General features: G+C 45.6%; 1 protein-coding gene across 2 annotated transcripts; it reads right to left on the bottom strand.

Annotated features, from left to right (window-relative positions):
- Positions 1 to 690: 690 nt before the first annotated feature.
- On the bottom strand, positions 691 to 12,958 carry KRT72 (keratin 72). 2 transcript variants are annotated; one of them, XM_064284183.1, is made up of 9 exons: positions 12,506 to 12,958; positions 10,752 to 10,966; positions 7,350 to 7,410; positions 6,804 to 6,899; positions 5,845 to 6,009; positions 5,111 to 5,236; positions 2,228 to 2,448; positions 1,575 to 1,609; positions 691 to 946 (listed from the first exon to the last, which is right to left on the bottom strand). In XM_064284183.1, the coding sequence occupies exons 1-9, from the start codon at positions 12,956 to 12,958 to the stop codon at positions 756 to 758; spliced, it is 1,563 nt and encodes a 520-aa protein (XP_064140253.1). In that variant the 3' UTR covers positions 691 to 755. The 2 variants fall into 2 exon arrangements, with proteins under 2 accessions (XP_064140253.1, XP_064140254.1); XM_064284184.1 differs by lacking the exon at positions 5,111 to 5,236.
- Positions 12,959 to 26,925: the final 13,967 nt, after the last annotated feature.

Raw genomic sequence — 26,925 nt, 5'->3', positions numbered from 1 at the left:
GGACCACTCTAGCAACAACAGGCAGTTGGTGTGGTAAACTGCAGGAGCTTTTGAGAACCAGAGCTAGAAGCCACACCGAAGCTTTGATGTCTGACAGTCCAGGTGTCTCCTGGGAGCCTCTGTATTATGGGATAATGACGCCCATCTCAGAGGGCCATTGTGTGGGATAGGTGACACCATGCATGGGAAGCCCTAAGCCTGCCTGGCAGCAGCATCAGTAATAAAACTCAGCTGTTCACTAAGATCAGCTGTCACCCAATGCCAGCCTCGCCAAAACCAGACAGCAGCAACCAGCCGCCAGGACCCTGAGGGCAGCACAGGTTAGACCAGGAAAAGTCAGGCAGGGCAACGCAGCTGTCAACATCCTGGGTAATGGATTATTCCACCCGGAGAACCAAATGGCATTGATTGTTTATTGAGGGAGAAGCAGAGAACTGGACATGGTCCAAATCACAGGATAAAATAAGCCCCTTGCAGCAAAGGCCCAAGAAAGACAGGCGGGCAGAAGAGCTGGCAACTGGGTATGTGTGTTCTCTCTGCATCTTGGAGCAGTAACCCAGTGAAGGGGACTAAGGAGGAGTGGTCGCCAAGAGAGCCCATGACGGGACTGTCCCTATCAGAGCATTGCCCTGCTGGGGACAGAGGGGAGGCGGATGGGATGGGGACTGTGGTGACAGGAGGAGACATTTGCTGGCTGGAAACGGAACCCGCAGAAGGACAGGGAGATGCAGGGGTTCTGAGCTTTCTGCTGCCCTTCATCTGGAGGCCTTTTTCATTCCACGGCTGCTGCCCGAGGTTTTGGCAAGAGAACCCTTGAATTTGCTGCCACAGCTGCCTTTGGTTTTGACATCGGTGGCTGCAGGTTTGTAGCTGTAACTGCTCGAGGCGCCAAATCCCAGGCTGAAGCCCGCCCCACCTGCCCCAGCGTTGGTGCTGCTTATGACGGCTGGAGTGGATGAGAGAAGACCCCAGCCCCCGTCAGCCCTGCACCCTGCCTCAAAGCCCTTCCCGGGCACCCCAACCACTTCCGTAGTTCTCTGCCCTGTGGTGGCCTCATGTAGAGACAGGGCTCTCTGTTGTGTATTTTTAGTTTACTAGGAGATTTATATCAGCACTGACCTGATGTGGTTTCATTTTTCATGTACTTAGCCCTTTCCGTTATCAGCCTATGTCCATCTATCAATGCCAGACTTCAAGCTATTAGCAGACAGGGCTCTATCAGTGAACTTCCCCATGGGTAGGACCAAATGAAGAAAGGCACGTCACTGGGGTCTTCTGATGCTGCTGATGCTGTTGCTGGAGAAGGGGCAGCTGGGAGCATCCCTGCCTCCTAGTAATACAACACTTCACCTACACTCTTTCTAGTTTTCAAATCTGGAGGAGGTTGTTTCAGCTCTTCTTTTGTCTTTTGGCCTTTTGGGCTCCCCTCAAGCCCTCTTATTGCAGCTTCCTCTTTGTGCCCCTAAGCCTCCCCTGAACCGTCTATGTTATTCTGCCTTTTCTTTCATGTCATGGAAAGACTTAGACTTCTGGTAAGGTGACCACAGGCAGGACCAAGTCCTACAGGTACTTACAGATGCTCACGGAATTTGGATATTCACCAGACATCCTGAGAAGGTGAAAGAAAAATATAGATAAATCCTCCATAAACAGTCACCCCATCTGTCATCTCTGAGAATTAGCCTCCTCTCCTCTCGGAATTGCTGGCCCCCACTCCGTTCCATAGGCCCCAGTGAGACCACTCAGAAACTGTCGAACTAGAATGGTAAACCTGCTACAGGTATCGGCCCTGCATCAGAGTGGCTTTGGGATTATCTGCTGTGTGGGGTAATTGTGCCTCTGCTTCCCTCTAGCTAGACCATTGGTCTTAGACAATTACAAGAAGCGAGCTCACCACCTCTCTGGGTCCCAGACTTTGTCAGAGAAACTGAATTTGGATGACTCTTGGAGGCCATCTTGCCCCTTCCCCACCCACCAGAAAGAATGCTTCATGAAGGACCAGGGGTGCTCTGTATCTCAAACACTGATGATGCTAATACTATCTCTCTCACCACCTCTTTGATACTTTTACAACCTAGTCCTTCTTACTAACTTTGGCCTTTCCTACTTCATGGCAAGCCCATTCTCTAGATGCTTTTTCCCCAATGGAGCAGAACAGAAACAGTTTGCCTTCCATCTTCCTGCTAAAGTGATAACTGCCCCAGGCAAAAGGTATCTGGCCTCTCACCGGCTCTCCTCGCCCTCTAGCAGCTTGCGGTAGGTGGCGATCTCCATGTCCAGGGCCAGCTTCATGCTCATCAGCTCCTGGTACTCACGGAGCATCCGGGCCAGCTCCTCCTTGGCCTGATGCAGGGCAGCCTCCAGCTCATCCAGCTTGGCCTGGGCGTCCTTCAGGGCACAGTCCCCCCGCTGCTCAGCATCAGTGATGGCCATCTCCAAGTTGGCACACTGAGGGGCAAACAGATTCAGCCCTTTGAGTCAGATCCCAGTTCTGAGATCCTGCTCACGCAACCTCCTCTCCCTTGGATCTGACTGAAGTAAATTCTTTGAGGCCCTCCTGATTTATCTAATTTTGTAAATCGCCAGAGGTTAATCTGTCCTTCCCCCTGACTCCAGGTGCACTTCTTCTGAGCTCAGCCCTCAGCATCTGAAGGTGAAGAGCCCTCACCATGGGAGAGAGGAGGGGAAGGGCACTGAGAAGGGGGTACCTGGCATGTGACCCATGCCCTCTCCCTCCTGGTCTGTAAAACTGGCTGTAAGATTCTAAGGCCAATCCTGATAAAAAAAAATCCCTGGGTGGCTGGACTTGATTCAGTCCCAGAATGTGAAGGTTGTCTTGGGAGATCCTGTAAATTGTGAAAAAAATTGGGACTCATAAAGTTTCAATTAATATAATATTACTATATTAATAATAAACCCGCCACACTTGGAATGTGGCTTTCAGAATTCCCCAGAGGGTCAGGCTAAAAGGCAACAGGCTTAAAAGATACTTTTGCATAACTAACAGGTTTTACAATTTTACAAACACCTGCTATGAAGTGGAAACACATAACTTGCTAGAGAAAACTGCAGAAGGGGCTCTGCGCTTGCGTTTAAGAGAAAGCTTCCAGGTGGGCTTTCTAAGCCTTTGAGTCTTGGGTGTATGTTCTGGTCTCCCAGCCAAGGCCCTGGGGGATTGGTGGCACAAATGGTTTGCACTCAGCTGCTAACCCTAAAGGTTGCAATTCAAGCCCACCCAGTGGCACAGCAAAAGAAAGTCCTAGCAATCTGAGTCCGTAAAGATTACAGCCGAGCAAACCCCATGAAGCAGTTCTACTCTGTAACACGCGGGGTCACCAAGAGTCAGAACCGACTTGATGCGACGTGGTGGTTTTTGGTTAAGCACTTGGATTCTCTTTCTGGGACATCTCCTTCCTGGGTTGTCAAGTCTGCGTTATCCCAAGCAGAACAGCTGGAACTGAGGCCAGATGGGATTCTAGACTGTTGTCGAGCTGGCACCACCCTCCCAACAGCACAAGCACCGCTACATGTTGGATGAGCGCCCCACAGCCTCAGAGGAGTCACCAAAGGCCCAGTTGCTCAGTCATGGAAAACTGTATCGCATTCTTGGGTCTGTGGCCATGTACTCTTCGGGGCGGGGGGGGTGTAGAAACAAACACTGTGATTTGAATTCATTCAAACTGTCCTCTGCTTTTGTTCACTGACCCAGATTGGGGTAAGCTGTGGCTCCAAAGCCTGGCTCTTATGAATGTGGTCCAAGTTGAGAGGAGGTGAAATTCTGGCCTCCTCTGAGACAAATATTCAAAGGGATTCTGGGGTCAACACATGTCAAAAGACTCTGCAGGTAAAACGGTGGGCTACTTCTTTTCTGGAAGGGGCCAGGAGGGCACAAAAGGACCTTGGCTGAGGGCCTTCAAGAAGAACCACAATGGAAGCCAAACCTTGCGCGTGACCCCCACTTGTTCCCCTTGGAGGACGTCTTCCCTGACCTCCATAGCGCAGTGTCATTCTGATCACTTTAAAAAGTCTCTTTCTGGTAATAAGCTCACCCAAGCATGAACTTGCAGTGTTTTATCAGTTAAACACTGTAATCAACTGCTAAGCGTAGCTTCAAACACCTTTGCACTTTTCCTGTATTTATGCACATCTTGATTTAAAACAAAAAGAACCCACTATAGGCTGTTAGTTAACACTGGTCTTCCTTCTTTCACTGCCATGAGCTCAGCGCACAGAGGAGACCCTCCTCCCCTCTTTCCCTTCCCCTCTTGTATGTGTGCAGGCCTGGGGGAGGGGGACAGTGAAAGGGAGGGCAAGGAGATGGGGCGACTTGACTTACCTAGAAAGCTGAGCCTTAAATCCTCGCACTGACTCCCACAAACTTTGGGGAACTCATCGGTTTGCCTGCTTCCACCATGCTAAGAAATCATATTTACCAGAAGGTAAGAGACACCTTCCACATTTATCAGGAACCACAGGTGTGGCCCCAATAATGCCCAGAAAGGGACACCTCAGTGTATGCCGCAGCCACAACCTCGGGGAAGGCTAGGCATGTGGCAGAGCCCTGAGGCTAGGGTGGGAGGCACTTCCTTCTCCACTCTTCTAAAATCCACTGCTGGCCACAATTCATCATGTGAAACCTACAAATAGCTCCCTTTTACTTCTACTTCAAGTCTAACCTCCCCGGCCTGGCTTCGATGGCTGCTCATAAACCGCCCATTCCTACCCAGTGGATCCTCTACTTGCCAGGCCCATCCCCACTGTGAACATTCTGTACCAGGAAGGTGCACTTCCTCCCTACATTTGTAATGTACATCCCCACCTCTGATTCAGGCTTCACCTGGCCCCTTCCCTGAACACCTCCTCCTCTCCTCTCTGCCCCCCAGCCCAAGGTAATCACCTCCTGCAGAAAGGTTCCTTCTGAACCTCATCCACCTCCCACGTCTCTGAACTCCCCCAGCATTTACAGAGTGGCCACACAGGGTGTGGGATGCCTTATCATTTCATATGTGTGTTGACTGTGCTCTCTGGATGGACTGCAAACTCCTTAAGCAGGGGCTGTGTCTTACCCTTCTTGCATATTCTTGTTAGCGGACCCATTTCAGAGACCCACCTGCTTCTTCACATTCCCAATCTCTGAGCGGATCCTCTGGATCAGCCGGCTGAGCTCTGAGATCTCAGTCTTGGTGAGTTTCAGGTCATCACCATGCTGGTCTGCTGTCACCTGGAGCTCCTGGATCTGGGGTTGGGTGACAAGAGAAGACAGCTCAGAATTCACCCTGCTTAAGAGTGGTTAGCATGGTGGTAGAGGAGGGTGACCACATGCCATTCTCAATGTCTAAACAGTGTAGGCACAAGTGAGGAGGGAAGGAAGGAGGGGGAAAGTGATGGGAAGAAGGAAGAGGAAAGGGACACCCTCATTTCCTTCTGGGCAGGAAGGCCCTGCTCCAGGTCAATAGGATCCTTGAGATCTCAAACATGAGAACCTCTGTGGAGTTTGAATTTCCTGTCTGCATTTTGCCAAAGCTGGAAATAAGAAGAAAAATAGAGATACATGGCTTAGCCAGAGACACTGTGTCAGAGTCTCACCAGGGCTGTGGCTGGTGTGAACTCAGCTGTCAGCCAAGGACCATGGCAGGGGAAAAGCTAAGCCCCATGTATGTCACCAGCACATGTAGAGACTGTGACTGAGCTCTCTGGGCTTGTGCAGGCAACAAAGCTCAGCATCAAGACAAAGGAGGTCTCTGTTGAGCCCAGATAAACATGCATACACACACAGACACACATGTGCACACACACGCATAATGAGAGGGCAGCAGCTGTGATCATGGTGCACTCAGCTCTCACCTTGCTCTGGTACAGGGCCTCGGCCTCGGCCTTGCTCTTCAGGGCGATGTCCTCATACTGGGCACGGACCTCGTCAATGATGCTGTCCAGGTCCAGTTCACGATTGTTGTCCATGGAAAGAATGACAGACGTGTCACTGGTATGGCACTGGATCTGAGCAATCTCCTGGGGGACAGTGGGAAAAGGGGGTCCAGTTAGAAATTCCCCAGGAAGGGCCACCTCCCCTGACCCTCCCTCGGACAAATTCCTCACTGCCACTTTCTGCTCTTCTTCAGTGTTTGAACCCTACCTTCAGTAGTAGCCTGCCATGCCTATGAGAATGAAGGCCTTGGATTTTCAGCTCCAAATGGTAGGTCTTGCCTCTCCATCATGCACTAAGGATTTCTCTTACCCTCATTCCACACTCTCTTCCTCAAAAACCCACAATGACTCCTCTCCAGCCATAGAATTAAGTCTGAACTCCCTGTGGCACTCTGAGCTCTCTAGGGAGTCCCAGTGACCTTCCCCTCTCCAGGCCTCTGCATCCTGCCACACCCCTGATGCCCTTGCACCTCTCAGGCTTCTGAGTCTGCACCTGTACTGCTCCTTCAGCCAGGAATGCCATGCCCTTCCCTGCACCCACTGAAATCTTTCTGATCTTTCTCCAGGAACCTTTCCTGATACCTCAGGCAGAATTCACCATGCCTTCCTTGGTTCTCTCAAAACTCATCAACATGTTGTTTTCCCTACCAGACTGTCACCTCCTTGAGGACAGCAATCATTTCTTGTCCATCACGGTCTCCGCAAAACCCTAGCTAAATGCTCACCACATAATAGGCCCTGGTGCTTGTCAACTGCACGGAGTTGAATGGTTTCTCCCTCCCAAGCCTGGGCCCACACAATCATCCAGGATGCAGGCAAGGACCAGAGCCACTTGTAAGAGGAGCAGACCACAAAAGAGATGCCAGCGAAGTCCTTACCCCTTCGTAGAGGCACTTGAAGAATTTGATCTCGTCTGTCAAGGAGTCTACTTTGGCTTGGAGCTCAGCCTTTGTCTTGTAGATGGCATCCACATCCTGGAGACACATGACAGTTGGGCACTCTGTGAGGGGCCAACTGCCCACCTTTCCCCTCCTCCCTGCCATGAGGAGCCTTGGGTTCTCTAGTGACAGCCATGTGTAAACAGCCTTCTCCATCCCTCCACCCCATGCTTCACAGGGGAGGGCCCAGTCCCCAAGAGACGAACCAACTAATGTGCTAACATGTTTGGCGCACGTGGCTACACCAGCAATGTGGAAAACTAACTGAATTTTAAGCTGGAGATGCTGGGAGCAGTAGGCATCCCAGCCAAGGACTTGGAGGGGTAGCTGGGAAGTGTGAACCTCAGTCACCCTTGCCCCAGGGACTGAGTGATCCCCAGCGTCCCCTTTGTCATCCTACAACCATCACCGTCCTACAACCATCACCGTCCAGTCTTCTCAGGAAGCCCTCTGGGCTTTTTTTGGCCCTTCCTGCTCCCTTCTTACCTTCTTGAGCACCACAAACTCATTTTCAGCAGCTGTGCGTCTATTAATCTCCACCTCGTACCTACATGGGGAAAGAGAGAGGAAACAGCATTACTGTTGGGATAATTCATTTCTTCAAATGCTCGCTATCAGTTAGTGTTCACTTCTGTGCCAAGAGCTGTGGGGTGGCTGTCTTCAAACTGAGGGTCCATGCATCCCTAGGGTACACAGAGCAAGGGAAATTTTAAAGGAATTAATTTCCAGCTCCTCAGTACATCTGCAGTCTTCCCTAAAATGCGCCTGCCTGAGAACGCACCTGCAGTTAAGGCGTCAAGCAGGCTCTATGTCCCTGTGCCTTCCCTTTTCACAATTTTCCTTTTTTTTTTTTTTTATGGCTACAACAGAAAGCTGCTGCTCTCCACCATCTGGCACTTTAGTCAGGTGCATTGGCCCAGGGTGCAAAGCTTCCCAGGCATCAACTAAACACCATTCCTTTCTTGGCTGATCAAGACATCATAGCCCCACCTTTGGGCTGTGTGTTATACCTATTTCTCTCACAGACCAAAAGTTTTTTATTTTAATGAAGTCCAATTTATCGATTTTTTTTTTCTTTCGTGGATTGCGCTTTTGGTGTTATATCTAAAAAATCAGCGCCAAGGCCAATGTCACCTAGATTTTTCTCCACTATTTCTTATACATATTTCTGTTCTAGGTGAAGCAAGGCCTTAGAAAGAGGGTGTTTAGATGGGGCTGAAATGTTCTTAATTCAGATACATTGCAGACTAAGGAGGTAAGATTACCGATTATTTCGTTTAAAGAACTCATTTCTTCCATCCCCTGCTACTATCAAAGAATGTATTACAGGACACTTGTGACAGCAAACCAAATAGACCGCTGGTAAGAAATACTTAATGCCAGAAAATGGCTTTTTTTATATATTTAAACATAAACAATTCTTTTCAGCTCTTCCTTCATTCCCATGTCACCCCACTGACTGCAAAAGAAGCACTGCTGATTGGCTGAAGAAGTACAGGTTAGTGAGGTGGGTTCTTTAAATGCAGCTGAAACGATTTCTGAGACTGCTAAATTTGCTAGTTACACTGGATAAAACCTACAGTTTCTATTACAGTTCATTCTTACCTCGTCTTAAAACCAAAAAATCAAACCCATTGCCATCGAGTCAATTTCTGACTCATAGTGACCCTATAGAGGACAGGACAGAACTACCCCCATTGGGTTTCCAAAGAGCAGCTGGTAGATTCAAACTGCCGACCTTTTGGTTACCAACCAAGAGCTTAACCACTCTGCCATCAGGGTTCCCCTATTGTCTCAGTAAACGTTTAATATTGCTCATCTCCTATCAATAAAAATGAAGGTATATGCTAGCAGCCAGACCAATTAGCTTTTAGCAGTTTATGTCTTTATTTCATACAATACATAGGAAAAGTTTGATCATGCTGCCCATCAAAATTAATGGCATTAATCTAATTTTTTCATTATTTACTTATTATTTACTTCTAGAAACCAAATGCCAGAGTTCAGTACATATGTACAAATTTTTTAAAAAATATATTTTACCATGTTATTGACTTTTAAATAAGTAATTTTTAAAATATATTACAATGCATAATTAAGAATACATTTATCTTGTTTTGTAACATAAATAGATGTAGAAATTATACTAAATCTACATCATTTTAGTCTTGAATGTTTTTAATAACTTATTGTACAAGATATTCCTTAGTTCATTGCTGAGTGGTTTTTAGAATAGTCCCCAAAATGCCTTTTGCATTTTTATTTGAGTTTAGAAACGAAGTCAGGCTTTTTTCCAACAGAAAGTAAGTCTTATTTCTCTAGCTTGACAATGAAGACTGGATTAGCCAATTAAGTTAGATGACAGATATTTTCCATAAATGGAATGAGCTAAATCTGCAGCTCCAAAGTTGTGTGCGTGTGTGTCTGTGTACATATATAGAAGCACGGGATAAAAGCATATTATAAAGAACTGGCAAAAATGTATTGAATACTAACAATGTTTTTATTTTCCCGTCCTTTCTGTTCTATTGGATTAAGCATGATGTCTCTAAAAGGCAGATTAAATAATATAAGCAATGGTTATTTATCAGTTTTGGTGAGGGTATTTTGAAAAAATTCCTAGAAATTGGGAAAGAAAATGAATTTATTGACTAGGAAACAAACGCTTTTTGCAAGTCAGGTGGTTTTCAACCAAAAGAAAGAATGATCTGAGTTGTTGCTGAACAATTGTTCAAAATGATCTCCAGTAAGTCCTTCTGTGACATGTAATCATTCATCTAAGAGATACTTGTTGAGTGTGGGGCACTTTGTAGGCACTTGGGATAAACCACTGAACAAAACCAACAAATACGCCTGACCTCACGGAACTAAGGGAGGAAAAAATAAACAATAAACATTGTACAACAGTTGCCAGGTAGTGAGTGGCAACTCTGGAACACCTGGCCTTTCCCCTCCAAAAGGCCCAGAGGCAGGATGGCCCTGAGTGCCTCTGACCTGAGCTGTGCCTGGCGGCCTCCCCTTCTTTCCAGATTCCACACAAATCTCCACTTCCCTTCCTAATTCCACTCCATCTCAGTTCACACTATACTCATTTCCATTTATTGGTGGCTATCAGAAAGTGTCCCCAGTTTCTGGGTGGTCTCTGAGGGCAGTAACCATGTCGCCTCCTTCCTCATGATCTCCATGCAGGACTCAGGACAGAGTGGGCTCTGCTTTGGGGGAACTGGCAGAATAGTTATGCACACACAGATTGAGCATGGGACAGGAGAAAGAGCCCAATTCCTATCATCTCCACCCTCCTTGAGTTGTGGAAGAAGCCACTAATCCCTAGAAATCCTGGCACCTCGAAGCAAGCTTCCAAAAGACCCAGTCTCACTGAGCCTAGATTGATCACTCTCTTATCCTGGGCTCATGTCAGAAAAGAAACCATCTCTGGTTCCAAATACATTCTCAATTATTCTCTTTAGCAGTGGGATTCCACAGCACAGATAATGCCTCAACATGAAATAATTTTAAAAACCTCATTTTTGCTTGGATTTAAGATTTGTCCTGGGATTGGTGGGGTGTTTCATTCTGAGAACTGCCATGGCAAACCTCACTCAAGAGGAGCTACAAAGCCATCTGGATTGTCCTTCTGGTTTTGAGATCATTCTCTTTCAGTGCTTGAAATTGAGCACATCACTTCTTAAGCAATTCAGAGTACCATTTCATGTACATTTATCTTCTTTTTAAGTCCTGTTCTATCTGGATCTCCCTCCCTCCCCTATGAGAAAGGAAATAGCAATGGTATCAGTAAAAGTTCTAATGAGGCAAAAATGCTGGAACCTAATGAAAACCTCATCTGTAGTCAAGACTCTCCAGGGGAATATTCTCTGCCTCTCCACCCACCTCTTCTTGTAGTCTTCCACCAAATCCTGCATGTTTCTCAGCTCCGAGTCCAGCCTCACCCTGTCTCTTGATTGTGTCTCTAGCTGCTTCCGCAAGTTGTTGATGTAGTCCTCATAAACAGGCTCCAGGTTCTTCCTGCAGTTGTTCAGGTCCAGCTGCTGCAGCAGGTTCCACTTGGTCTCCAACACTTTGTTCTGTTGCTCCAGGAACCGCACCTGGAACCCAAAGGTGATCATGGCCCAGAATCCCCATCCTGTCTGCCTCACAAGAGTAGGGGGAGGACCGTAAACTAGAGGCAGTCATCCTGGGGGTAGGGAAGGAGAGGCGGGGCAAGAAGGAGCCAAGGCTCATCAGAGGGTACCTTCGGACAGGTGGACCTGCCCATCTGGGTCTCCAAGGTAAGAAATAAGAAAAAGAAACCAGGATGATTGAGGTAGATTCTTTTGCTATAAATGCTGGCAATTTCTGAGTAAAAGTAAATGGGAAGCAGGGGAGAAACAGTGACTGGGGAATAGCCTTAGAAATTTGCTCTTGTGATTAGGGTGTTCTTTCTTATGTGTATCTCCGTTGTTCTTGGTTTGTTTATTTTTCAAAGCAGGTTACCATATCTTTACATAGTTCCTTCATACTTGACTAAAGATTTCACATTTTGGACTCATGAACTTCAGGCTGTCTTCCACTCACAGCTGTCCTCTTCTCACCTATTTCTTTAGCTTGAGGGAGAGAAGGGAACATGCTGGGGACAGGCTGACTTAGTAAGAGGGAGAAAATGATCTCTTCCTCTGGGATCATGGTGATGTTCCTCCCACCACTCCCTTTCCCCTCCAACCACATTACTTTTTCCTCCCTAGTCTCGTGGTGAGGGACACAGACCACTCTATCACTGACTGCTCTATTAATGTGAGCACACTTCTAGCCTCCCTATGTCTTACTTTTCCCATCTGCAAGGCAGAATAATACTTGAATCATGGTTGTGCATTGAGAATGAGAACTACTTGGGACAGTACCAGGCACTGATTCTCCATAAATATAAGTCGTTGCTATTATGTCCCCTGTCAGTCCTGATCCAGACCTTCTACCCAGAGGGAGATAAGGGTAAAATTAGGCTGGATGTGGGCATTCACTGGGTCATTGTCTCCAAATCTTCCAGAGACATCCGCCCTACTACCCCAATTTCTCAGCATCCCCCCAACACATATGGGTTGCTTGACATGCTCTCCTTTCGAATCTTCTCTCAGTCCCATCTTTCCTTTTCTGGCCCTTTCTCTTATCTCCTCCAGAAAACTTCCTGACTTACATCCTTACCCTGCTTCCTTCCTTCCAAGCCCTTCCCCATTTGCAGAGTATCACGTTCTCGTGATGCTCCTTGACCTGTGGCCCACTAGTGACCCTGTTCTGGATGTGTGTCCCAACACTTGTCTGATATCAGGAGCCTTCAGAGGGCCCATTCCACTGGGCTCCTGCCCCTAGAGCATCCTTCCCCACCCAGGGTCTGGACAAGGAATGAATGGCACTCCTGTTTATTGGGCGTGCGTGCCAGGCACTGTTTTAAGTACTTTGTAAATGTCCCACTTAAGCCTCATTACAGTCCTCTGTGGTAAGAAACATTATTGTGCCCATTTTACAGATGAGGAAAGAGACGCTTAAAAAAATCGGTTAAATACTTCCCCCAATTTCTCACACCACTCATCAGTGACAGAGCTGGGCACCACTGGGGCACCAGTGTCGGGACAGGCAGATGCTCCAGGACTCACCTTGTCGATGAAGGAGGCAAACTTGTTGTTCAGTGCCTTGATCTGCTCCCGCTCCTGAGCACGAACTTTCTGGATCTCGGGGTCCTGCTCCACGTTGAGGCGGGCCAGGAGGCTCTTGTTGACAGTGACCTGAGGGATGCCCCCAGGTGGGTATACGGACGGACTTACCGGCCCCAGCCCCGCCCTGCCAAAGACCGTGCCCACGAAGCCGCCCACGCGGCCCCTACAGCCGCCTGCGCCCTGAGCCAGCGTGTAGCCGCCGCCCCGGCCGCTGATGGAGATGCGCCGGCTGCCTCCCAAGCTGAAGAGGCTCTTGCTGCCAAAGACGGCCGAGCCCTTGACGCCGGCCCTGAACGAGGCTGAGCTGCTGCGGACCCGGCCCGAGATAACAGCTGAGCAGCCGCTGAAGCCCAGGTGCTCCCCGCCGGAGTAGAAGTTAAACTGGCGGCTCATGGTTGCACGGAGGGCGCTAGGGGGCGGTGCAGGGGGCGAGGAGCTGGTTGCGCAGAGGAGCGGTTGAACACTCAGCTCCCGCTTGTCCCTTAAATAGCTCAAGTGCTGGGCTGGGCCGGCTGCAGTCAGCCTAATTTGTAGTTCGGCCACATCTTTTAGGTCACGCGGGCCTCTTGGTTCTTCATTTCGGAAATTGCCACCTCCTTTTTTATTTTCTCAGAGATGTTTGTCTCTTCCACCCTGAACTCCCCATGAATCCTCTATAAAATGGCCCAGAACCCTGCATTTGTGCTGCTTCCATCCTGTATTATAATAATTTGGCTACCTTATCGCCTGCGCTGCCCTCCAATTACTGGGGTTATCACTGTTAAAATCTCTGGCAGGAGCTTCCAGTGGGTCTGGCCCTCTCAGGTTGTGTGTGTTTAGGGTAGAGAGGAAACAAATGTCCGGACTGATTCTGCCCCAGAAGGGCATGAACAGGGTCAGGTATGTTCCAGGGAATCATCCTTAGCCTGTCCCCTCCTGCTTCCCTAGACTTCTGAAGGGGTCAGCTCTGTCCAGAGTGCTGACAGCGAAGTTCCAGGGAGGAGCATTCTGCCGCACTGGCAGGGACCTCTCATCTGTTGGCGGAGGCAGGACACAGTGAACCCAGGTGAGATTTGTGGTCCATGAGAGCTCTGGTCATAAGTGCTAGCAAGAGACTTTGGCCCGAGCAAAAAGGTTCCTCCAGAAAAGCATTTCTGGAATAAGAGTGGGGAGATATTAGCTGGAAAGGAGGGAAGAAGAAGGCCTGGGTAGGGGGTTCAAGAAGGCTTAGGGCGTGGTTTGGAAGATGGTCTTTCTTGAAAGTTTTTGTTTTCTTCTTTTAGTAGTAAAGAGGCTCATTCATCCAATCCAAGGAACCTCTGATCCGGACACTTGCTGCCTGGCATTGCTGATTCAGGACTGGAATGTTAATAGGACAAGAAAGGCCGAGGAAGTCTACTCAGACCTGAAACCAAGAACTAAATTCTAGAACTTCATTCCATATGCACCCAGGAGTATCTTTCTTTGGTCTAACCTAATTTTCTACTCTCCAACTTTAGCTGCTTTCAGGTCTTCTCTTAGAAACAGCCTTTCCTAGACTGCCTTCCTGGCACCCAGGCTGAGTTCTATTTGATCACACTGATTTCTCAGTCTGTCTGTCCTGGGTGTGTGTCTCATTTACCCCATCAGGTTGACAGGTCCCTTGGCTTTACCCCTCCCTCCCCTACACCCCCAGGGCTCAGCCCAGGCCCTGGCGTGAGGGACATTCAGGATGCAGGTGACACAGACTGGTGCTTAGGACAAGCCTGTGTCCTCAGTCATACCCTGGAGCCTGAGCTTCCTGTAGGGCCTGGGGACTACTGAATGACAAAGCCTCCGCAGAGCCAATCACAGGGCCTAATAACAGCCAAGGTGTTTATCCCATGGGGACAAAGTTGTGGGGGCATTGGTGAGTGGTGGAGATGGCGCCGGCCACAGATGAGCAGATAGAGGAGCCTAGCGTGTCACGGGTAGGTTCTATCTGAGAGGAGGGGCTGTAGTCCAGTCCCTCTGGAGAGGGGAGGGCAGTGTTAGTGTGGCTGGGTGACCAGCAGCCCCTTTAAGAAGCTCAAGGTTATGCTTTTCATTATTTCATGAAACTTCTTCCACCCCATGGTTCTAGACAGTGTTTTTGCAAAAGCACAGGAAAGTTTATTAATTCTGGTTATTGAGAATAGAAAACGAAGAAAAGGGTTTAATGGAAAGAGGAGAAACTTACATAGGATTGGCTTACAAAGAGAATTTTGGAATCACCTTTTTCTGGGAACTTTCTAAGACACTCATCCCTCTGGGACCGGGGTACTTCTGCCTGGGGTCAGGACAGTGAGCTGACCTTTTCTTATCTTCCTGTGAAGGGATGACTGGCTGGATGAACCAGGAATCCCTCATCCTCCAGGACCTCCTTTCTTACAGATTATGATGAGAAAGAAGTGACACACCAGGTTTCAGAGGCATCAGGTGTGTGGGAGACGTGGGGAGATAAAAAGATATGTCTGTAGCTTGGGAGGAGGGCTTCTCTGACAGCAGTTTACTGTGTCACCTCAGGCCCTGCTGGCCACCACTGCCATTATTTCTCGGGCTACAGCAACCCTTGGATTGGTAGAAAGGCCAGAAACATCACCCTTTGAAACCAGAACACAGCAACATAGAATGGTTGGGATTGGCCACTGGCAGAAGAAACACCCCAAACAGGGATTTGCAAATGTGTTGCTGATTAAAATGGGTCTCTTTTGCCCAGACATGTATGTCTAGAATACTAGCTCTCGGGAAATTAACGGGACTCTTGTGGAGAAAAGAGGGGGCAGAAGAGGGAGCCTATGCTGGGTAATAAGGACAATAAGGTATATTATAGCAGGACTTCTTAGATTTATTAATAAGCTTAGAGCTTTCTGCTGCTCCAAAGTTTGTTTTAAAAAAAGACCACCCTCTCTTTAGTCAAATGTCTTATGGGAGCCAGGGTTTCAAGGAATACACTTGAAGAAACACTGAACAAAGTTATCTTCACTTCACCACTTAAATTTCCAAAATGTAAGCAGTCTTACAATGTCTCCCAAACACATAAAGAAAATCTAAATGTAGTAAATGTAATATGCAACATGACCTAATTTATGGCAGTGTGCCCAGGGTTCTATTGTACGGGCTTTCAAGAATAGTTCCAGCATGCTCAAGGGAGAAAAAATTTTCAGCCTAGTGGCCAGAAGATTGTGCCAGAGACTAGGAGTATTCACAAAATATCCACATTCTCCTCCTCATTTCCCAGCCTCCCTTGTGATTTGGTAGGGGTTTGGGGCCATGTAACTAGTGTTGGCTAATGAAATGTGAGTGGCAGTGAAATATGTGCCAGTGTGCCTCCTCCTCCTCTCCTTTCCGCTATCTCAGTGACTTTGAGTTTTTTGTTTTGTTTATTTTATAGTGCTTTAGATGAAAGTTCACAGTGTAAATTAGTTTCTCATGCAAAAATTCATGCACAAATTGTTTTGTGACATTGGTTGCAATCCCCCCACAATGTGTCAACACCCTTTCCCTTTTCCTTTACACTCTGGGTTCCCCATGTCCATTTCTCCAGTTTTCCTGTCCCTTTCTGCCTTTTCCTCTTTACTTTTGGACAGATGTTGCCCGTTTGGTCTTGTATACTTGATTTAACTCAGAAGCACATCCCTCGTGTGTTACTGTTTGTGTTATGGGCCTGTCTAATCTCTGGCTTAAAGGTGGGCTTCAGAGTGGCTTCAGTTCTGAGTTAGCAGGGTATCCAGGGCCCATAGTATCAGGGTGTCTCAATAACTTTGAAGCCCAGGCGTTCCATTTGGTGAAGCTACAAGACAGAAGAAACCCAGATCTCCAGCACTCCCATTGGAGAAATCACTTAGACAAGCTTCCACAGTCTGCAATGGACTGTGAATAAACAATAAACTCAGTGGCTGTGTTAAGCCACTGAGATTTCAGGGATTGCCTGTTGAAGGCAGCCAGTGTTAATTATCTGAATCCAAGCATGAAAGTTAGATGGTAGAAATATCCTTTAATAGTCAATGTTCTTTATCCCAAGTTCATGCTCATCAGTCTTCTGATCTCTATTAGACCTTCTCTGCTTCCTTTCTCACCCCCAAAATCTCTCCCCTGAAACTGCTCTCATTAAAGTCACTAATCTCGCCTTAATAGCCAAGTTCAATGAATACCATTTCAATTCTTGTCTGACTTGGCCTTACTGACTGTGTTGGCCAATTCTTCCTCTTTCAAATTCTTTCTCCCTTGCCTCTTTGGTTATTCCACCCCAATCTTCTTCCTAGACCTTCTTCCTCTACTTCCTCCAGGGATTCTGCTCTCTTCCTGTCTCCCTTTTCAATGTACATCTTCTCCCTACATTATCTCATCCACTTGCCTATTGTTTTAAGACCATGTTAAGGACTCCCAGATCTACTCCTTCAGCCAACTGCCCTCACCTTCAACCACCAAGATCTGTACTTCTCCTGGAACCCCTTTTCCACAGGGTGGCACTACCACTTATGCTCAGAGAAATCAGAGGCCTGGGAGTCATCCTAGGGTTTTCCCTTACTTACCCTGCCGCCCCAACATCCAAACAGTCATTGCTTCTTACCGATTTACCCCCTCAGAGGTCTCATGAACTCTGTCCTTCCTCTCCATCCCTTTGCCACTGCCCCCATCAGGCCTTTGTCATACCTGTCCCAGCCCACTGATATAGCCTCCTAACTGCTCTCCCAGCTTCCAGTCTGGCCCATCTCCAACCCATTTTCCATATTTCTCTGAGAAAGGTCTACACACAAAACTCAAATTTGACCACCTTTCTCACCTATTTTGAACTACTCCCCCACCCACCATAATCTACAGGATACAATCTCAGCTCCTTAACAGACATGAAAGGGCCTCTCTGATCTGGCTGCTGCCTCCTTCCCCAGCTTCAGGTATCACTGTAGCCTCCCTCTCCATCTGCTGAACTTCCTTCAGCCTTATACTTCATGCTCCAGCAAAAAGTACCCATTCTTACCATTCTAGTCCCTCAGTCTACAATGCCTACTCCCTCTTCTCATCCACATAGTAAACTCCTATCCATCCTTTAAAGCTCTGCATGTATGCCTCCCTGAAATTCCTCATTCACATTTGTACTGCCTCTGTATCTTGCGTATACTTATTTTGTTGCCAATACCCCACCATGTTGCAGGTACGTCTTTTATACCTGTGTCTCCATTAAACCCTTTCAAGACGTGTGGGACATACGGTACCCAACCCACTTTTTATGCCACTGAAGTTCTTTGGAAAGGGGGTAGCCGGATTTTAATGCATTTAGCCTTGAGGTGGGAGCCTTTTGAAATGCATAAAACTAGAAAATCCTGAGTGGGAGCCTCATTTTTGTGTACATTGAACATTGTCTTAGGTGATGCCTTCTGGATGTGCGAATTTTCTAAAATTTTTACATGTTTTGACAGGTTTGCCTTCAATTCTGTGAGATAAGCCTTCTCACTGTTTCTTTTTTCTATGTTCTCATGAAAACGTACTTATGGCAGGAATAAGCTATTGCCAGTCTTCAATCAGTCATAGTGGTCATTTTCTCTTTTATGCCTTTCATCATTTCTAGGTATTAACTAGCTCCTTTCTTTTCTAGCTTCTGAACAGTAAATAATTCCTTCTCAATAAGGAATAATGCATTGCAGTGGTACTTTTCAAGAAATTAGAACTCCTGTGAACTCATCGGTTCCATGTGTAGCAGGTAGACTGCACTGCTGTGAGCAGTTCTGCAGTATTCCAGGGCAGCTGCTTCTGCTTCTTAGCTGTTAGTGTTGCTTTTGTTATAATGAAGAATATATTGTTGTTGTTGTTAGGTGCCGTCGAGTCGGTTCTGACTCATAGCCACCCTGTGCACAACAGAACAAAACACTGCCCAGTCCTGAGCCATCCTTACAATCGTTGTTATGCTTGAGCTCATTGTTCCAGCCACTGTGTTCATCCACCTCATTGAGGGTCTTCCTCTTTTCTGCTGACCCTGTACTCTGCGAAGCATGATGTTCTTCTCCAGGGACTGATCCCTCCTGACAACATGTCCAAAGTACGTAAGACGCAGTCCCGCCATCCTTGCCTCTAAGGAGCATTCTGGCTGTACTTCTTCTAAGACAGATTTATTTCTTCACTCATTTGGCAGTCCATGCCATATTCAGTATTCTTCGCCAACACCACAATTCAAAGGCGTCAATTCTTCTTCGGTCTTCCTTATTCATTGTCCAGCTTTCACATGCGTATGATGCGATTGAAAATACCATGGCTTGGGTCAGGCGCACCTTAGTCTTCAGGGTGACATCTTTGCTCTTCAACACTTTAAAGAGATCCTTTGCAGCAGATTTACCCAATGCAATGCATCTTTTGTTTTCTTGACTGCTGCTTCCATGGGTGTTGGTTGTGGATCCAACTAAAATAAAATCCTTGACAACTTCAATCTTTTCTCCCCTTATCATGATGTTGCTCGTTGGTCCAGTTGTGAGGATTTTTATTTTCTTTATGTTGAGGTGCAATCCATACCGAAGGCTTTGGTCTTTGATCTTCATTAGTAAGTGCTTCAAGTCCTCTTCACTTTCAGCAAGCAAGGTTGTGTCATCCGCATAACGCAGGTTGTTAGTGAGTCTTCCTCCAATCCTGATGTCCCATTCTTCTTCATATAGTCCAGCTTCTCGTATTATCTGCTCAGCATACAGGTTGAATAGGTGTGGTGAAAGAATACAACCCTGATGCACACCTTTCCTGACTTTAAACCAATCGGTATCTCCTTGTTCTGTCCGAACCACCACCTCCTGATCTATGTAAAGGTTCCTCATGAGCACAATGAAGTGTTCTGGAATTCCCATTCTTCGCAATGTTATCCATAGTTTGTTATGATCCATATAGTCAAATGCCTTTGCATAGTCACTAAAACACAGGTAAACATCCTTCTGGTATTCTCTGTTTTCAGCCAGGATCCATCTGACACCAGCAGTGATATCCCTGGTTCCACATCCTTTTCTGAAACCGGCCTGAATTTCTGCCAGTTCCCTGTCGATATCCTGCTGCAGCCGTTTTTGAATGATCTTCAGCAAAATTTTGCTTGCGTGTGATGTTAATGATATTGTTCTATAATTTCCACATTCGGTTGGATCACCTTTCTTGGGAATAGGCATAAATATGGACATTTTCCAGTCAGTTGGCCAGGGAGCTGTCTTCCATATTTCTTGGCATAGATGAGTGAGCACCTCCAGCGCTGTATCTGTTTGTTGAAACATCTCAATTGATATTCCATCAATTCCTGGAGCCTTGATTTTCACCAATGCCTTCAGAGCAGCTTGGACTTCTTCCTTCAGTACCATCAGTTCCTAATCATATGCCACCTCTTGAAATGAACATTGACTAATTCTTTTTGGTATAATGACTCTGTATTCCTTATGAGTCGGAATTGACTCGATGGCAATGGGTATTCCTTCCATCTTCTTTTGATGCTTCCTGGGTCGTTTAATATTTTCCCCACAGAATCCTTCACTATTGCAACTCGAGGCTTGAATTTTTTCTCCAGCTCTTTCGGCTTGAGAAATGCCGACGTGTTCTTCCCTTTTGATTTTCCATCTCCAACTCTTTGCACATGTCGTTATAATACTTTGTCTTCTCGAGCTGCCCTTTGAAATCTTCTGTTCGGTTCTTTTACTTCATCAATTCTTCCTTTTGCTTTAGCTGCTTGACGTTTGAGAGGAAATTTCAGAGTCTCCTCTGACATCCGTCTTGGTCTTTTCTTTCTTTCCTGTCTTTTCAATGACTTTTTGCTTTCTTCATGTATGATGGCCTTGATGTCATTCCACAACTCGTCTGATCTTTGGTCACTAGTGTTCAATGGGTCAAATCTATTCTTCAGATGGTCTCTAAATTCAGGTGGGATATGCTCAAGGCCATATTTTGGCTCTTGTGGACTTCCTCTGATTTTCTTCAGTTTCAGCTTGAACGTGCATATGAGCAATTGGTGGTCTGTTCCACAGTCTGCCCCTGGCCTTGTTCTGACTGATGATATTGAGCTTTTCCATCATCTCTTTCCACAGGTGTAGTCAATTTGATTTCTGTATGTTCTATCTTCCAGCATCACCCCCACATGTCTGTCAGTTTGTCATACTGTGGGGGCTTGTGCGTTGCTGTGATCCTGGAAGTTATGCCACCGGTATTCAGATATCAGCAGGGTCACCCATGGAGGACAGGTTTCAGCTGAGCTTTCAGACTAAGATAGACTAGGAAGAAGGACCCGGCAGTCTACTTCTGAAAAGCATTAGCCAGTGAAAACCTTATGAATAGCAGTGGAACGTTGTCTGATATAGTGCTGAAAGATGAGTCCCCCAGGTTGGAAGGCACTCAAAAGATGACTGGGGAAGAGCTGCCTCCTCAAAGTAGAGTCAACCTTAATGACGTGGACGGAGTAAAGCTTTCGGGACCTTCATTTGCTGATGTGGCATGACTCAAAATGAGAAGAAACAGCTGCAAATATCCATTAATGATAGGAACCTGGAATGTACGAAGTATGAATCTAGGAAAATTGGAAATTCTCAAAAATGAAATGGAACACATAAACATCGATATTCTAGGCATTAGTGAGCTGAAATGGACTGGTATTGGCCATTTTGCATCGAACAGTTATATAGTGTACTATGCTGGGAATGACAACTCGAAGAGGAATGGTGTAGCATTCATCGTGAAAAAGAATGTTACAAGATCTATCCTGAAGTACAATGCTGTCAGAGATAGGATAATATCCATACGCCTACAAGGAAGACCAGTTAATAGGACTATTATTCAAATTTATGCACCAACCACTAGGGCCAAAGATGAAGAAATAGAAGATTTTTATCAGCTGCTGCAGTCTGAAATTGATGGAACATGCAATCAAGATGCATTGATAATTACTGGAGATTGAAATGCGAAAGTTGGAAACAAAGAAGAAGGATCAGTAGTTGGAAAATATGGCCTTGGTGATAAAAACAATGCCGGAGATCAAATGATAGAATTTTGCAAGACCAACAACTTCTTCATTGCAAATACCTTCTTTCACCAACATGAACGGCAACTATACACATGGACCTCACCAGATAGAACACACAGAAATCAAATTCACTACATCTGTTGAAAGAGATGATGGAAAAGCTCAATATCATCAGTCAGAACAAGGCCAGGGGCCGACTGTGGAACAGACCATCAATTGCTCATATGCACGTTCAAGCTGAAACTGAAGAAAATCAGAGGAAGTCCACAAGAGCCAAAATATGACCTTGAGTATGTCCCAACTGAATTTAGAGACCACCTGAAGAACAGATTTGATGCATTGAACACTAGTGACCAAAGAGCAGATGAGTTGTGGAATGACATAGAGGACATCATCCCTGAAGAAGGCAAGAGGTCACTGAAAAGACAGGAAAGAAAGAAAAGACCAAGATGGATGTCAGAGGAGACTCTGAAGCTTGCTTTTGAGCGTCGAGCAGCTAAAGCAAAAGGAAGAATTGATGAATTAAAAGAACTGAACAGAAGATTTCAAAGGGTATCTCGAGAAAAAACAAAGTAAAGTATTATAATGACATGTGCAAAGAGCTGGAGATGGAAAACCCAAAGGGAAGAACACGCTTGGCGTTTCTCAAGCTGAAAGAACTGAAGAAAAAATTCAAGCCTTGAGTTGCAATAGTAAAGGATTCCATGGGGAAAATATTAAACGATTCAGGAAGCATCAAAAGAAGATGGAAGGAATACACAGAGTCATTATACCAAAAAGAATTAGTCGATGGTCAAGTATTTCGAGATCGCATATGATCAGGAACTGAGGGTACTGAAGGAAGAAGTCCAAGCTGCTCTGAAGGCACTGACGAAAAACAAGGCTCCAGGAACTGATGGAATATCAATTGAGATGTTTCAAAAAACAGATGCAGGGCTGCCAAGAAATATGGAAGACAGCTTCCTGGCCAACCGACTGGTACAGATCCATATTTATGCCTATTCCCAAGAAAAGTGATCCAACCGAATTTGGTAATTATAGAACTATATCATTAACATCACACGCAAGCAAAATTTTGCTGAAGATCATTCAAAAACGGCTGCAGCAGGATATCGACAGGGAACTGGCAGAAATTCACGCTGGTTTCAGAAGAGGACGTGGAACCAGGGATATCACTGCTGGTGTCAGATGGATCCTGGCTGAAAACAGAGAATACCAGAAGGATGTTTACCTGTGTTTTATTGACTATGCAAGGGCATTCGACTTTGTGGATCATAACAAACTATGGGTAACACTGCAAAGAATGGGAATTCCAGAACACTTCATTGTGCTCATGAGGAATCTTTACATAGATCAGGAGGTGGTGGTTCGGACAGAACAAGGAGATACCGATTGGTTTAACGTCAGGAAAGGTGTGCATCAGGGTTGTATTCTTTCACCATACCTATTTAATCTGTATGCTGAGCAAATAATACGAGAAGCTGGACTATATGAAGAACAGGGCATCAGGATTGGAGGAAGACTCATTAACAACCTGCGTTATGCAGATGACACAACCTTGCTTGCTGAAAGTGAAGAGGACTTGAAGCACTTACTAATGAAGATCAAACACCATAGCCTTCAGTATGGATTACACCTCAACATAAAGAAAACAAAAATCCTCACAACTGGACCAATGAGCAACATCATGATAAACGGAGAAAAGACTGAAGTTGTCAAGGATTTCATTTTACTTGGATCCACAATCAACAGCCACGGAAGCAGCAGTCAAGAAATCAAAAGATGCATTGCATTGGGTAAATCTGCTGCAAAGGACCTCTTCAAAGTGTTGAAGAGCAAAGATGTCACCCTGAAAACTAAGGTGCGCCTGACCCAAGCCATGGTATTTTCCATCACATCACATGCATGTGAAAGCTGGACAATGAATAAGGAAGACCAAAGGAGATTTGACACTTTTGAATTGTGGCTTTGGCAAAGAATATTGAATATACCGTGGACTGCCAAAAGAGTGAACAAGTCTGTCTTGGAAGAAGTGTGACCAGAATGCTCCTTAGAGGCAAGGACGGTGAAGCTGCATCTTACATACTTTGGACATGTTGTCAGGAGGGATCAGTCCCTGGAGAAGGACATCATGCTTGGCAGAGTACAGGGTCAGCAGAAAAGAGCAAGAACCTCAATGAGGTGAATTGACACAGTGGCTGCAACAATGAACTCAAGCATATCGATTATAAGGATGGCGCAGGACCAGGCAGTGTTTCGTTCTGTTGTGCGTTGGGTCGCTATGAGTCTGAACCGACTCGACGGCACCTAACAACAACGTGTTCCGTCTGGCGAGATCCATGTGTATAGTCGCCGTTTATGTTGGTGAAAGAAGGTATTTGCAGTGAAGAAGTTGTTGGTCTTGCAAAATTTATCATTTGATCTCCGGCATTGTTTTTATCACCAAGGCCATATTTTCCAACTACTGATCCTTCTTCTTTGTTTCCAACTTTCGCATTCCAATCTCCAGTAATTATCAATGCATCTTGATTGCATGTTCCATCAATTTCAGACTGCAGCAGCTGATAAAAATCTTCTACTTCTTCATCTTTGGCCTTAGTGGTTGGTGCATAAATTTGAATAATAGTCCTATTAACTGGTCTTCCTTGTAGGCGTATGGATATTATCCTACCATTGACAGCGTTGTACTTCAGGATAGATCTTGAAATGTTCTTTTTGACGATGAATGCAACACCATTCCTCTTCAAGTTGTCATTCCGAACAAAGTAGACTATATGATTGTCTGATTCAAAATGGCCAATACCAGTCCATTTCAGGTCACCAATGCCTTTTTTTTTTTTTTTTTTTTTTGCCTAGGATATCAATGTTTATGCATTCCATTTCATTCTTTTTTTTACCTGTGTTTTATTTTTTTTAACTTTTTTTGAGCGTCAAGGGAATGTTTACAAATCAAGTCAGACTGTCACATATAAGTTTATATATGCCTTACTCCATACCCCCACTTGGTCTCCCCCTAATGAGCCAGCCCTTCCAGTCTCTCCTTTCGTGACAATTTCGCCAGCTTCCGACTCCCTCTATCCTCCCATCCCCCCTCCAGACAGGAGATGCCAATACAGTCTCATGTGTCCACCCGATACAAATAGCTCACTCTTCATCAGCATCTCTCTCCTACCCACTGTCCAGTCCCTTCCATGTCTGATGAGTTGTCTTCGGGAATGGTTCCTGTCCTGGGCCAACAGAAGGTTTGCGGACCATGACCGCCTGGATTCCGCTAGTCTCGGTCAGACAATTAAGTATGGCCTTTTTGTGAGAATTTGGGGTCTGCATCCCACTGATCTCCTGCTCCCTCAGGGGTTCTCTGTTGTGCTCACTGTCAGGGCAGTCATCGGTTGTGGCCGGGCACCATCTAGTTCTTCTGGTCTCAGGATGATGTAAGTCTCTGGTTCATGGGGCCCTTTCTGTCTCTTGGGCTCATAATTATCGTGTGACCTTGGTGTTCTTCATTCTCCTTTGATCCAGGTGGGTTGAGACCAATTGATGCATCTTAGATCGCCGCTTGTTAGCATTTAAGACACCAGACGCCACATTTCAAAGTGGGATGCAGAATGTTTTCATAATAGAATTATTTTGCCAATTGACTTAGAGGTCCCCTTAAACCATGGTCCCCAAACCCCCACCCTTGCTCCACTGACCTTTGAAGCATTCAGTTTATCCTGGAAACTTCTTTGTTTTTGGTCCAGTCCAGTTGAGCTGACCTTCCATGTATTGAGTATTGTCCTTCCCTTCACCTAAAGTAGTTCTTATCTACTAATTAATCAGTAAAAAACCCTCTCCCACCCTCCCTCCCTCCCCCCCTCGTAACCACAAAAGTATGTTTTCTTCTCAGTTTATACTATTTCTCAAGATCTTATAATAGTGGTCTTGTACAATATTTGTCCTTTTCCCTCCGACTAATTTCGCTCAGCATAATGCCTTCCAGGGTCCTCCAAGTTAAGAAATGTTTTACAGATTCGTCACTGTTCTTTATCGATGAGTAGTATTCCGTTGTGTGAATATACCAGAATTTATTTAACCATTCATCCGTTGATGGACACCTTGGTTGCTTCCCGCTTTTTGCTATTGTGAACAGAGCTGCAATAAACATGGGTGTGCATATATCTGTTTGTGTGAAGGCTCTTGTTTCTCTAGGGTATATTCCGAGCAGTGGGATTTCTGGGTTGTATGGTAGTTCTATTTCTAACTGTTTAAGATAACGCCAGATAGATTTCCAAAGTGGTTGTACCATTTTACATTCCCACCAGCAGTGTATAAGAGTTCCAATCTCTCCGCAGCCTCTCCAACATTTATCATTTTGTGTTTTTTGGATTAACGCCAGCCTTGTTAGAGTGAGATGGAATCTCATCGTGGTTTTAATTTGCATTTCTCTAATGGCTAATGATGGAGAGCATTTTCTCATGTATCTGTTAGCTGCCTGAATATCTTCTTTAGTGAGGTGTGTGTTCATATCCTTTGCCCACTTCTTGATTGGGTTGTTTGTCTTTTTTTGGTTGAGTTTTGACAGAATCATACAGATTTTAGAGATCAGGCGCTGGTCGGAGATGTCATAGCTGAAAATTCTTTCCCAGTCTGTAGGTGGTCTTTTTACTCTTTTGGTGAAGTCTTTAGATGAGCATAGGTGTTTGATTTTTAGGAGCTCCCAGTTATCTGGTTTCTCTTTGTCATTTTTGGTAATGTTTTGTATTGTTTATGCCTTGTATTAGGGCTCCTAAGGTGGTCCCTATTTTTTCTTCCATGATCTTTATTGTTTTAGTCTTTATGTTTAGGTCTTTGATCCACTTGGAGTTAGTTTTTGTGCATGGTGTGAGGTATGGGTCCTGTTTCATTTTTTGCAAATGGATATCCAGTTACGCCAGCACCATTTGTTAAAAAGACTATCTTTTCCCCAATTAACTGACACTGGGCCTTTGTCAAATATCAGCTGCTCATATGTGGATGGATTTATATCTGGGTTCTCAATTCTGTTCCATTGGTCTATGTGCCTGTTGTTGTACCAGTACCAGGCTGTTTTGACTACTGTGGCTGTATAATAGCTTTTGAAATCAGGTAGAGTGAGGCCTCCCACTTTCTTCTTCTTTTTCAGTAACGCTTTCCTTATCCGAGGCTTCTTTCCCTTCCATATGAAGTTGGTGATTTGTTTCTCCATCACATTAAAAAATGTCATTGGAATTTGGATCGGAAGTGCATTGTATGTATAGATGGCTTTCGGTAGAATAGATATTTTTACTATGTTAAGTCTTCCTATCCATGAGCAAGGTATGTTTTTCCACTTAAGTAGGTCCTTTTTAGTTTCTTGTAGCAGTGCTTTGTAGTTTTCTTTGTATAAGTCTTTTACATCCTTCGTAAGATTTATTCCTAA

This window comes from Loxodonta africana, chromosome 4 (assembly GCF_030014295.1).
Source record: "Loxodonta africana isolate mLoxAfr1 chromosome 4, mLoxAfr1.hap2, whole genome shotgun sequence".
In the NCBI taxonomy this organism is placed as follows: Eukaryota; Metazoa; Chordata; class Mammalia; order Proboscidea; family Elephantidae; genus Loxodonta; species Loxodonta africana.
The sequence above is the reverse complement of the archived record's forward strand: the minus strand, read 5'-3'. Positions and strand labels throughout refer to the sequence as shown.

Coding starts and splice junctions, on each gene's coding strand:
- KRT72 (XM_064284183.1), bottom strand. CDS start 12,958: ATGAGCCGCCAGTTTAACTTCTACTCCGGCGGGGAGCACCTGGGCTTC. Junction 2,449..5,110: donor TTGGGAATGTGAAGAAGCAG/GTGGGTCTCTGA, acceptor TTTGCCCCTCAG/TGTGCCAACTTGGAGATGGC. Junction 1,610..2,227: donor CTAGAGGGCGAGGAGAGCCG/GTGAGAGGCCAG, acceptor TCACCTTCTCAG/GATGTCTGGTGAATATCCAA.